This window comes from Porites lutea, chromosome 11 (assembly GCF_958299795.1).
Source record: "Porites lutea chromosome 11, jaPorLute2.1, whole genome shotgun sequence".
NCBI lineage: Eukaryota > Metazoa > Cnidaria > Anthozoa > Scleractinia > Poritidae > Porites > Porites lutea.
In genome coordinates this window covers 4089850-4102349 of record NC_133211.1, presented here as the reverse complement: position 1 = coordinate 4102349, position 12500 = coordinate 4089850, and the positions used below count along the sequence as shown (strand labels likewise).

The following is a 12500-nucleotide window of genomic DNA, read 5'->3' as shown; positions in this document are numbered from 1 at the left end:
TTGTTGGTTTTTCCTTTTATGCTTACGCTTCTGGCTTATTGCCAGTACGCACTATGTCAATTGCCCTCGTAACGCACGGCGTTAACGCGTAACCTTCTTAGCAAAGGTACCGGGTTCGATACCTACTGCCCTTTTTTGAACCTCTTTTTTGACGAATTTAAAAGATTGCTTCTTTTTCTTTTTTGTGGTTACTGGAGTGCCAGGAAGTATATGTTCTTTCATGATGTTGCCAATGATGTTTTTATTGTGTACATATTTGAATTTTTCAATGATACCTGCTTGTGTTAAGGCAAAAATTAACTGTTATGAACAATATAGGCGTTTGAGAAAGTCCCGATCTATTGCTATACGAAAAGTAGATTTTTTAAATGTACAGTTTACATTCGCTTTTATTCCGCAAGGCGTTGCCTTACATACATTTTCTTTATTTTATTCGAAGAGATAGCCAGACAGTTTTAGGTATATTTGAATTCACTTTATAGAGAGAAATTACCAAAAAATGAGCAAATCTCGTTGCAATGAGAAATTTTCAAACTACAACCTGTATTACTATTTCTGTGACAATAAGTGAATTATTGTAAATAATATCATAGCATTTAGATCAGTTTGTAAAATATACGTGGTAATTAATAAATCATAGAAGTTTACAATTAGAACATTTTAATAATAAAAAATCGCTTCTACTTGTTTCACAACTAATCGAGAAACCTTCGTAAGGGAAGACCGCTAGACTTTTCACAGTCCCCTATTTTTCTTCAAGATGATTGAGCCCAAGAACCAACCCTTACGGGCGGCCATATTTGTTTCAAATTTGCGTTTCTATCGTGGGAAGCAGTATCAAATCTACTTAGGGAAGACCTTAGATAACAACGACCTCAACCAGGTTGTGGCGTCCAGCAGTTTTAGTGAAAACAAGGGTTTGGGTTGAGTGCTCGGTCTCGCGGGCTCATAAAACCTGGTCTCGGTCGTTGTTGTTAAAGGATTTTGTCTACTTAGGGGCGGGGGACGTTTGGGAGGAGGCCTCCCTCCCCCCACCGTTACAAACCCCGACAACTGTTCCCTCAGAAATTTGAATTCGACATGGATGCCCATAACGGTAAGCGCTCGATCTCGACGACATTACGGAAAAATAGGGGACTGTGAACAGTCTAGGAAATCGGCCACGGTCCATCGAATAGACCTTTTTACCGATGCGGCGGCCATATTGAATTAATTCGATTCAAAGAGTATTATAGGATGCCCAGGGGGCATGAGCACATTTCGTTTGTATTTTCGAGTTTGTATTTTACATCCAAACACGGCACAAGGATCTCTTTTCCCATTACAATCTTAAGAAAAAATGTCCCGAAAAGCGCCCGAAAATACAAACGAAATGTGCTCATGCCCCCTGGGCATCCTATAATACTCCTTAAATCGAATTAATTCAATATGGCCGCCGTATCGGTAAAAAGGTCCATTGTTGTGATCATTTGCCCCTCCCCCCACCCCTGCCCCGTTGCAAATTGAGTGAGAAGGTCGATAAGCGTTATACATTCACCAGCGTAAGCAAGTAAAAAGCAGTGTTCTTTTTCCTTTCAAAATACATTTGTTGCGGAAAAAGTGGTAGGCAATGCCCGGCATAGTAAATCGAACCCAATCGTACTAAATTTCAATCGAACTCAATCGGTGGATTGAGTTCGATTGAGTTCGGCAATCGAACGAAATCGAACTCACCGAAAAGAAAAAAAATCAATCGAACCCAATCGAACGTTCGATTTTCGAACTCGTGATTTATGTAAAACAGACGCTGAAAATCCATTACCAGATCTTAGAAGCTCGAGTTACTTCAGCCCTGAGTGTAGCGCACGTGTTTTTCGTAAACGAAGAAATTCCGCAGAAATGGCTTCAGATGCGTTGTGGATCGTAAGCTTCAAATGTATAGTCAAAGGCTACCAGGAATGCTGCTTTGACGTCAAGGATGGCGAAGTTTTTAGGGTTTTAAAGAAAATAGGCGAGAAAGGCCGTGTCTTCTGAGTTGCAAACGAGCGCGGACAATTAGGTCACCTTCAACGTGAACTGGTTGCTTCCCTGTGGCCTGTAAATGCTTCGATAACTTGGTAAGTGAAGATGTTTGTAAATATAATAGTAAAAATTAATAAATAGTAAAAAAAGCGCAAGGAAAACTTGCTTTGACGGGCTTGCTTTGGGCTTGCTTTGTATAGGTTCACCAGAGCCAATCGAACGAAATCCACTTAATTGTGTTCGATTGAGTTCGGTTTCCGAACTCAATCGAACACAATCAGACGGATTGAGTTCGATTTGTTCGATTGAATTCGATTTGTTCGGAAATCGAACTCACTGAAAGTGTGGTGTTCGATTTCGTTCGATTGCCGAACTCAATCGAACTCAATCCACGGATTGAGTTCGATTGAGTTTGATTTTCGAACGTTCGATTTACTATGCCGGGGCAATGTAAGTCCAAACTATAAATAATTATGTTGTAAATTCCAATAAATAGAATCTGTCAGGTCCCTCGGGAAACCAGTTAGTACCAGTTGCTAACTGTTTCTCTCGAGATCTGGCATTAAGTGTATATTGTTTTCCAGGTCACTGCTGTTATATAAGTTTTGCAAATCACGTTTTCTTTGCTAGTAAATTCAGTGTAATGATTATCATATTTTTGTTACTATTACGCTGCTCTGTTCCGATATCGTGTTCTTTCGGGCACGATTCACATCACCCAGAGATATATATCCGACAGATCACCTGCGGCTAAGGGCCTGTGTATTTTCCTTTTAGATTTTAGATATGACACGCCCTTAGCTCTGATATGTTTGCCAGTGATAAATGACCCCCTTTCCAGAACTAACTACCCAAGTACCTCTATAGGATTGTACCACTCTCCCACATCCCTCCCTGCACACATACGCACACGTTTTTGTCTTTACTTGCAATTATGACTTCCGCTCTATTGTTGGTTCTAAGAATACTCGGCCATTCTTGGCCATTCAACAACAACAACAACAACAACCTTTATTATTACAAGTTTTTCGAAAAATAGAAAAAGAAATTGTTACATAAAATGATACAGTATGATAAAAGGATGACTAGGAGCTAAATTAACAAACTTTCTTGAAGAATGGGATTACTTTCCAACCATGTTCAGTTTTTAGTACCCCTCTTTCTTCTCCCTTTCTGTCTCATCCCGGCTCCAAATTCGTTGAAGCCAGGCGCAGATCTAGATAAATACTGACAGACTTCCTAAACAAGCGCCGCAGGCGCAAGCTTCTAGGAGGTTCTGGGGAATGCTTTCCTGGGAAATGCTTTTGATTTTAACTTCCTCAAGTATCCTTTCCTGGGTTTCTTAGTCGTTCAGACAGGATGTTGTCCAGTTCCGTTCTCCTCAGACGAAGCTTTGCAGCTTGGAAAGATTTTTCTCTATTGAAAATGTTTATTATGAAAAATGTGACCGATTTCCGTAAAACGGTGGAAACCGGTGTGGATCCGCGCCTGAAAGCTTTTCTTGTTTCAGGTTCTTGAAGAACATATTTAGATCGTAAGACGGATATAATTACAAGAAAATTATGCGGCTACATTACTTTTATTGTCTGCTCAACTGCAGTCCTCTTTTGGACTTCTTGCCAAAAGCAGTAAATCATAACTATTTGAGTTATTTCCGAAGGGATACTTCAGAGGGATTCTATTTTGAGAGGTAGCCAGATATCATTATCATCAAAGTTTTGGAATTAATGCAGTGGCCCCATCCTCGGAGACCCAGGGGCAGTTAGTCGGGTCGATAAAATGTTCGTGGTGAAAGTTTACTGTAAGATCGAGACGAGCTTACAGTAAACTTTCACCACGAACATTTTATCGACCCGACTAACTGCCCCTGGGTCTCCGAGGATGGAGTGGCCCTAGTACTGGTGACAATATAAATGATTAAGTACCCTTCTGAATAGAAAAAATAATGAGACCTCGTCACCACTATTTAAAAATGACACTGTTTTTTGCAGTGGTCATGCACCTTAACTTTTCATTAGTTATCCCTCCGGTTATTCTCTGTCCCACCTAGATTAGCAATTGCTACCTGCAGTTCAGTATAATCCTTTACTTAAGTTAAATTCTTGAAATAAAGTGTTTTGATGTTTGTTGTTACCTAACTAGGTTCACATCGTCTCATATTGTTCACATACCGTGTAGCATGAAAATTTTGCGGGAGTTTTATTTGGCGGATTGGCGATTTTTTGTGGTTTGCGGGAACAGATTTTTGCGGTTCTAGATGACTGAAATTTCTGGTGGGAACTAATTTTTGCGATTCTCTGTTCAAGTAGCAGAATATTTAAGTGGAAGAAACCTTAATATGGTATTTTCAACTTTTATTTTACGGTATGTTGAGTCAAAGTTCACTCTACTTACATATTTAATGGAGAATAATACGGTAATCACTGTAATATCTTACTGCACAAAGGGACTGAACAACAGCAAAACAAAACAAACGCCTATCCCTACCATACACAACAAGTCCATTAAAAGCAGAGTTTTTAATTTGACTGAAGGGAGTTAATTTTTGCGGCGTTTTATTTTGCGGGTTTTTTTTTTCTGCGGGAACTAATTTTTGCGGATCGAGGTCAATCCGCAAAATTCGCAAAAATTAGGAGTTTGACTAATAGTCGCGGGTCGCGGGTCCTCAGTCGCGGTCGCGGGTCCAATGTCGCGGTCGCGGGTCCAAAGTCGCGGTCGCGGGTCCAGTGTCGCGGCAGGGGAAAATGATTTGGGGTTCGAGGTAACAGCTGAGTGAAAACGGTTGATATGAACGCAATATAAAGGGAAAAACTCTTTTTTATGAATGATACTCTACGGTAGCCAATTTACAGGTTACGGATGTTAGAGTCAACAAAATAATGTCTCAAGAGAAGACGTAAAAGAAAAAGCTGGCCGACTTTTGTGTTCACCGCAAGTTCATTTTGTTTTCTTTCTATCGGGCCCAGTTATGTATAAATTCAGCTTTGAATGTACTTATGCATAACAGTATCTGATAAAAAATGTTACCATGAGTTACCATTGTTTTCTTCTTGTCTATGAATTGCTCACAAATTCTTAAGGGTGCATTTACTGAAAAATGTGCGATACACTTCAAAGACTATAAATTATAAACGTTACAACAACTTAAAACCATTTTTAAAAAAGGCTAACTCGGGCTCGAAAAGCTACGAGTCTGTCGGTAGAAGAAACGAGAACTGTTTCAATTTTAACAAATGTTTTCGGCAAAAATAAAGAAAACGCTTGTTGAAAAACTTCCTGGTCGCAAACTCCGAAAATAAACTCTTTGCACAAGTAACTGGAAAGAGGAGGAGAGACGTTGGGCTTGAAGTACCAGTAAAGTACATTCAAGCGGGTATTCAAGGCATGAATTTAATATAGAAACAAGTAATAATCCACAGCAAGAGGGGATAAAGCTCGAGCTTTATCCTCTCTTGTCCACAGAAAGGAGTTTGTTCCCACTAACGATTGAAATCCGGAACCCAAGTTCTACCAAGACAGAATAGATCATAGTCTCTTGGTTCTACTGACAAAGACTTCAATCCAGTACCTGGAATCTGGAATTACTTACCTAATTTATTGTCTTTTTTTAGCTCAGTCTGGTGGAGTTGATAACTTACCGTTTTCAGTGTCTGGTTTACTTTCTTTTTCAGCTTCATGATATCGGGCGTTATTATTTCCTTACCTACTTAATCACTTGGTTATTTGTGTTTTCAAGATTTGACTGAGACGCACATTGATCATGAATGGCTTCCTATTGTCAGGTTGTCCTGGTTGCCATTTAGGTGAAGAGAACACCGTTTTCACTCAGCTGTTACCTCGAACCCCAAATCATTTTCCCCTGCCGCGACACTGGACCCGCGACCGCGACTTTGGACCCGCGACCGCGACATTGGACCCGCGACCGCGACTGAGGACCCGCGACCCGCGACTATTAGTCAAACTCAAAAATTAGAACCCGCAAAATTTTGAGTTTGACTAATAGTCGCGGGTCGCGGGTCGCGGGTCCAAAGTCGCGGTCGCGGGTCCAAAGTCGCGGTCGCGGGTCCAATGTCGCGGTCGCGGGTCCAATGTCGCGGTCGCGGGTCCAAAGTCGCGGTCGCGGGTCCAGTGTCGCGGCAGGGGAAAATGATTTGGGGTTCGAGGTAACAGCTGAGTGAAAACGGCTGATATGAACACAATATAAAGGGAAAAACTCTTTTTTATGCATGATACTCTACGGTAGCCAATTTACAGGTTACGGATGTTAGAGTCAACAAAATAATGTCTCAAGAAAAGACCTAAAAGAAAAAGCTGGCCGACTTGTGTGTTCACCGCAAGTTTATTTTGTTTTCTTTCTATCGGGCCCAGTTATACTTATGCATAACAGTATCTGATAAAAAAGTTACCATAAGTTACCATGCTTTTTTCTTGTCGATGAATTGCTCACAAATGCTTAGGGGTTCATTTACTGAAAAATATGCGATACACTTCATAGACTACAGATTATAAACGTTACAACAACTTAAAGCCTTTTTTTAAAAAAAGCGAACTCGGGCTCAAAAAGCTACGAGTCTGTCGGTAGAAGAAACGAGAACCCTTATATTTAACAAATGTTTTCGACAAAACTGAAAGAAAATGTAAATAGGCGTATGAAACTTCATTCAAGCGGTATTCAAGGCATGAATTTAATATGGAAACAAGTAATAATCCACAGAAAGGAGACTGTTCCTCGAAACAAGATTTTCGCTTAATGCTTTTCTTTTTACATCTTAGACGGCAACCCAGAGTGTTCAATATAACTTCTTGTTCTCTTCACCTAAATGGCAACCAGGACCACCTGACAATAGGAAGCCATTCATGATCAATGTGCGTCTCAGTCAAATCTTGAAAACACAAATAACCAAGTGATTAAGTAGGTAAGGAAATAATAACGCCCGATATCATGAAGCTGAAAAAGAAAGTAAACCAGACACTGAAAACGGTAAGTTATCAACTCCAACAGAGCTAAAAAAAGACAATAAATTAGGTAAGTAATTCCAGATTCCAGGTACTGGATTGAAGTCTTTGTCAGTAGAACCAAGAGACTATGATCTATTCTGTCTTGGTAGAACTTGGATTCCGGATTTCAATCGTTAGTGGGAACAAACTCCTTCCTGTGGACAAGAGAGGATAAAGCTCGAGCTTTATCCCCTCTTGCTGTGGATTATTACTTGTTTCTATATTAAATTCATGCCTTGAATACCCGCTTGGATGTACTTTACTGGCACTTCAAGCCCAGCGTCTCTCCTCCTCTTTCCAGTTACTTTTGCAAAGAGTTTATTTTCGGAGTTTGCGACCAGGAAGTTTTTCAACAAGCGTTTTCTTTATTTTTGCCGAAAACATTTGTTAAAATTGAAACAGTTCTCGTTTCTTCTACCGACAGACTCGTAGCTTTTCGAGCCCGAGTAAGCCTTTTTTAAAAATGGTTTTAAGTTGTTGTAACGTCTATAATTCATAGTCTTTGAAGTGTATCGCACATTTTTCATTAAATACACCCTTAAGAATTTGTGAGCAATTCATAGACAAGAAGAAAACAATGGTAACTCATGGTAACATTTTTTATCAGATACTGTTATGCATAAGTACATTCAAAGCTGAATTTATACATAACTGGGCCCGATAGAAAGAAAACAAAATGAACTTGCGGTGAACACAAAAGTCGGCCAGCTTTTTCTTTTACGTCTTCTCTTGAGACATTATTTTGTTGACTCTAACATCCGTAACCTGTAAATTGGCTACCGTAGAGTATCATTCATAAAAAAGAGTTTTTCCCTTTATATTGTGTTCATATCAGCCGTTTTCACTCAGCTGTTACCTCGAACCCCAAATCATTTTCCCCTGCCGCGACACTGGACCCGCGACCGCGACTTTGGACCCGCGACCGCGACATTGGACCCGCGACCGCGACTGAGGACCCGCGACCCGCGACTATTAGTCAAACTCCAAAATTTTCATGCTACACGGTATGAGCCAACCACCCCGAAGCCGCCTTCTCTGATTTATAATTGAGTCAGCAAAAAGGCCATTTGTGTTTCAAACTCTCACTTGCAAACGAGGATTAGTGCAAAACCTTTCCAGTGAAAATGAGTTTTATTTGAATGAACATGTACAAACATTTTCACATAAATCAATGGCTTTACCCTAAACCTCGCTTTGAAACAGAAGCTTACAGCAAATCGTAAGTAGCCTATTAGACTTTCAGGCTAAATATAGATTCCCAGTCATCTTTCGTGCCGAAACTTTCTCAGCTAATCAAATCAGAGTAAGCACAGTAGGATTTCTAGTAGACTTGCTTACAAGTCGAGCTCAAATTTTCTTACGATCGCGAAGTGCGAGCGGTAGATGTTTTATGCTTTCCGCGAACCGGAAATGAGAAGCGAAGGGCTTTGAGAAAGTCTAGATTTCTAGCAAAGTAACAACAACGGCAGATGACGAGGAGTTAAAAGTATGCCCATCATTCATCGGATTGTCGTTCAACTTCAGAGACATCAGAATCTAGGGAAAGAAAAGAGCAGTTCTGTAGGGAACTGAGAAACCAAAAATAGACGGAACGTTTGTGAGGTGGCAGATGGAGGCTACGGGCTAAAGGGCTTCTATTTTATGGCTCAAGCGAATACGAAGCATATCAATATGCGTAAAAAGTATATGGTAGACATGGTAACCCATCTATGCCAGAAATTTTGACAGTTTTAGTCAGTGTAAAAGTAAGACTGACCGACTTTCCACCATCTCTATGTAAGGCTAAGTAAAATGTCACATTCATTTGCATTCCTCGTTTTTGGCGGGAATGGCAACCCGCGTTTTTTGGCGGGAAATTGCATGAAAAACAGCCGAGGATGAAAAGGATTCAACATGTTCAAGAACGTGAAAAAAAAAACATATCAGAGGTCATATCACAGTTCGCGAAAAAAACTTTATTACAACTCACAAATCATTTACTGATTTTAGGGGGAAAGTCCGGTTAGCTCTCGACAATCCAGGTAAAGCTTAGTTAAATGTTTTGTGGGGATGCTTCTTGGACGTCGTTTTCAACCGAAACTTTTAATACTAATAGAATTGGTTTAAGCCTATATTGAACAAAGGTTTTATTTACAAAGTACAGGTCTATTTTGAGTGAAACTATCTGGCTAGCGTTAAGTTCTCAGTTGCGCGGTTGATTTTTTTTGCTTTTTCCATCATTTTTACGGAAATTTTTCACAAACTCCATATTTTCTTATTCTAAAACTAGACAATTTCAATTTGGAATTGATAGGCTTAGTTAGTTGTGGCATTTTTATTTAGGCTTAAGTTTAAATTGTGTTCTTGATTAAGACTAAGCTAAGGTTGAGTTTTGTTGTAATATTTTAACTATGCCCAGGTTTCAGTAATGTTAAAGAATAGGTCAGCTAGCCTTATACAGCAGCTTTGCTTTAAGGCTTGGCTAAAGTTGGAACTTGGGCATGCATGTCTACTTGGCAAATGAAAACGAAAGTTTTCTTCCATTTTTCTGCAGTACTACGGCGATAACGAAAAAGCTGATCCTCACTTTTGATTTGATAACTTCAATAAGAACACTATCTATTTTTATCAAACAATTTCCCGGTGCGTGAACATAGGAAAACCGGAAATTCCGATTGGATATTCAAATAGTTCGCACCGTATTCTTCGCTTGGCACTCGTTTTGCGCTCCGCGCAAAATTCCGCGTTCGCCTCGCTTGGCTCATTTTCAAACATTTTTCATATTTCTTATACGAAAGTTTATAGGTGCCATCCGACATTCAACATCCGACATCCGACATTCGACATCAGACATCTGACATCCGACATCCGACATCCGACATTCGACATCCGACATCCGAGATTCGCCATCCGACATCCGACATCCGACATTCGACATTTGATAATTATGTGTCAGGAGCAAAATATGTTCCGTACTACGGAAGCTTATAGGTACGGTTCTTAACATATTTTGCTCCTGACACATAATTATACAGTCGACTCCCGATAACTCGAACCCTCGCTAACTCGAACCTCGCGCTAACTCGAAACAAAATCGATTTCCCCTGGATTTCCGTCATACATTCACTGTAATTTTACCCTCGGTAACTCGAACCCTCGATTACTCGAACTCCCGCTAACTCGAACCAATTTCCGTTTCCCCTCAGGTCATTTTCTATATAATTTTACCCTCGATAACTCGAACCATGTTTTGAGCCCTTAAAAAGTCCGGAAAAAAGCCGTATACTGGCTTGCGAAACATTGAATTTTGGATTTCCTATTGACGTGTTGTAGGAGTATAGTTTACTAGTGGAAGCTGATGTTGATTGTCACAGGCTAATCTTGAGGCTAACGTGAAGCAGCTTTTCTTCTTAAAACAGTAAAACGCATGCTCTGTTTAAGCTATCTTTTGTTACGTTACGTTCTGATTTATAATCTAGAAGTATCTTTTAATTTTCACTTGACATTTCTACAATTAAATGTGATTTAAATGCTCACTGTGCAGTAAAAACTGTTTTTTACCTTACTCTAGGCTATTTTCTTCGAACTCCTGATGACTCGAACCTTTTTTCGATTTCCCTTGAAGGTTCGAGTCCCGGGGGACACTGCCATATATGGGCTATATAGGTATGTACCGCTGTGAAGGGTATGGTTTTCAAACAGTTTACTCTAGGATAGGGTATATAAATCAGAGCGTTTGGGTCTAGAATGGGGTATCATTTTTCAGGAAACTGATCAGTTGGTTGAAGATTTTATCTAGACTAGGGAAACAGCTACTCTAGGATAGGGGGGATTTGGAGGTTTACTCTAGTATAGGGTAGCAAAATTCGGTTAAACTAGCTCTGATATAGGTTAAGGGTTCCAGGGTCCCAAGGGCACATCCCCACCCAGAAATTCCTAAAGTACCCCCCCCCCGGGGGGTTCGAGTTATCGGGAGTCGACTGTATGCTAATTCTTTTAACTTTCTTACTTACTTGAAAATGACGCGTACGGAAGATCGGTCGAAACGTCGTTTATTATCCGTGATTTTTACCGTGTTAAGTTACATTTATGAAGTCTCTAATCAAAATGTCCACTGAACCGTGTGTTTCTTTTTGTCTTTTAGGGACTGTTCGTTATTTATGCCTAAGGGGTCGGTGATTTTCAAGCAATTCAGGCATATGAAAAATTTGCCCCTCCGCGGAAGTGGGTATTTTAAAAAATTACCCCCCCCCCCCCCCCCCGTTTATGTGACAGGCCCAAAATGTAACCCCCTACCCCCAACCCCCTCCCCTCAGGGCGCGACGTGCCTCCGATTGCGAAATTGCGTACAACACGTGTTCTGGCCGGTTTCCGATAAACCAAAATCCATTGCAAGGTCATTTGTGATCGTACAATATGGAAGCTCTAAATAAGCAAAACGAATTTGCAGCGCCGGTGTTAACGTGGGCCCAGAAAAGATCAGATTTAAGAGAGAAGTCAACAGTAGGAAAGTTTGTAAGGAGCTCATTGCAAGGATTGAACCACGAGGATGTACTTCTGAAACTGGAGACAAAAATTATAATTATTATTAATTATTATTAATTGGATGAAAGCAAAAGTTAGTTCGTCGGAAGAATTCAACAGTTTGTGCGCAGTTTCGAGACTAAGGGAAGTTATAGTAAGAGAAAAAAGTGTATTGACAGGATCGGTGATACCTTCGTCATCGTTGCGTTGCAGACAGTGTGTACGCAGTATTTGCGTGAAATGAGTACAGTTATGATAACCGAGAATGGGGAACCTGGAGCATCAACAGAACATCCACTTCAAGGAGGAAACCAGCTACAAAACGGCCCAACAGAAACGATCGACGCAAGTGAAAGTAGAAACAGTGGAAATCCCGGCACATCTTCAGCAGAACCACATAGATCTCGCAGAGGGAAGCCATACAGTATAAAGCGTAAGTTAGATATACATAAAGTAACTTAGCAACTACGTTCAGTGACGGATCCTGAGGGAGGGTCCGGGGCTCCGTCCACGCAATGAACGTACAGAATTTTACTCTAAAATTAACGAGTGTGTGCTGAAAACTGAAATTGGGGCCACTGAAGGATCGCTTATAAACATCTACGAACTTAAAGTTAACTAGAAAATAATGTACGGGTACAACGCTCAGGAAGTATGCTGGAAATAACTGTAGCTTTAATGGTGTGCACAAGTTTAGACCCCTCCTATCCCTGGATACGCCATTTTGTGAGCTGCAGCCGACTAACAGTAACGTATGTATCGTTAAGACTCAAAGTGAAACTTAAACTTCCTTTCTTAATCGATTACACTAGCCCTGTACCAGAGCAAAGGGTTGTATATAGCACAGAATTTACTGGATCATCATCGAGTCCCTTTCCTATAAGAGGGGTTCATTTCCGGGTAACTGGACTTAGTTGTTTAAGTATTGTAAATTAGTCGTTAAGTATTGTATTTCAGTTGTAAGTTTTCTGACTGTCTTTTTCTTTCTTTTGATTTAA

At 40.3% G+C, this 12500-nt stretch overlaps 1 protein-coding gene across 2 annotated transcripts in view; it reads left to right on the top strand.

The window, feature by feature from the left end:
• The first annotated feature begins 11668 nt into the window (after nt 1-11668).
• Nucleotides 11669-12500, top strand: part of LOC140952063 (two pore channel protein 1-like) — a 37876-nt gene continuing 37044 nt past the window's right edge. Inside the window, exon 1 of one of the 2 annotated variants that reach the window (XM_073401475.1) lies at nt 11669-11935. In XM_073401475.1, coding sequence (XP_073257576.1) covers nt 11743-11935 — 193 coding nt within the window. In that variant the 5' untranslated portion in view covers nt 11669-11742. The remainder of the gene's footprint in view (nt 11936-12500) is intronic. The other variant, XM_073401474.1, reaches the window with a different exon arrangement.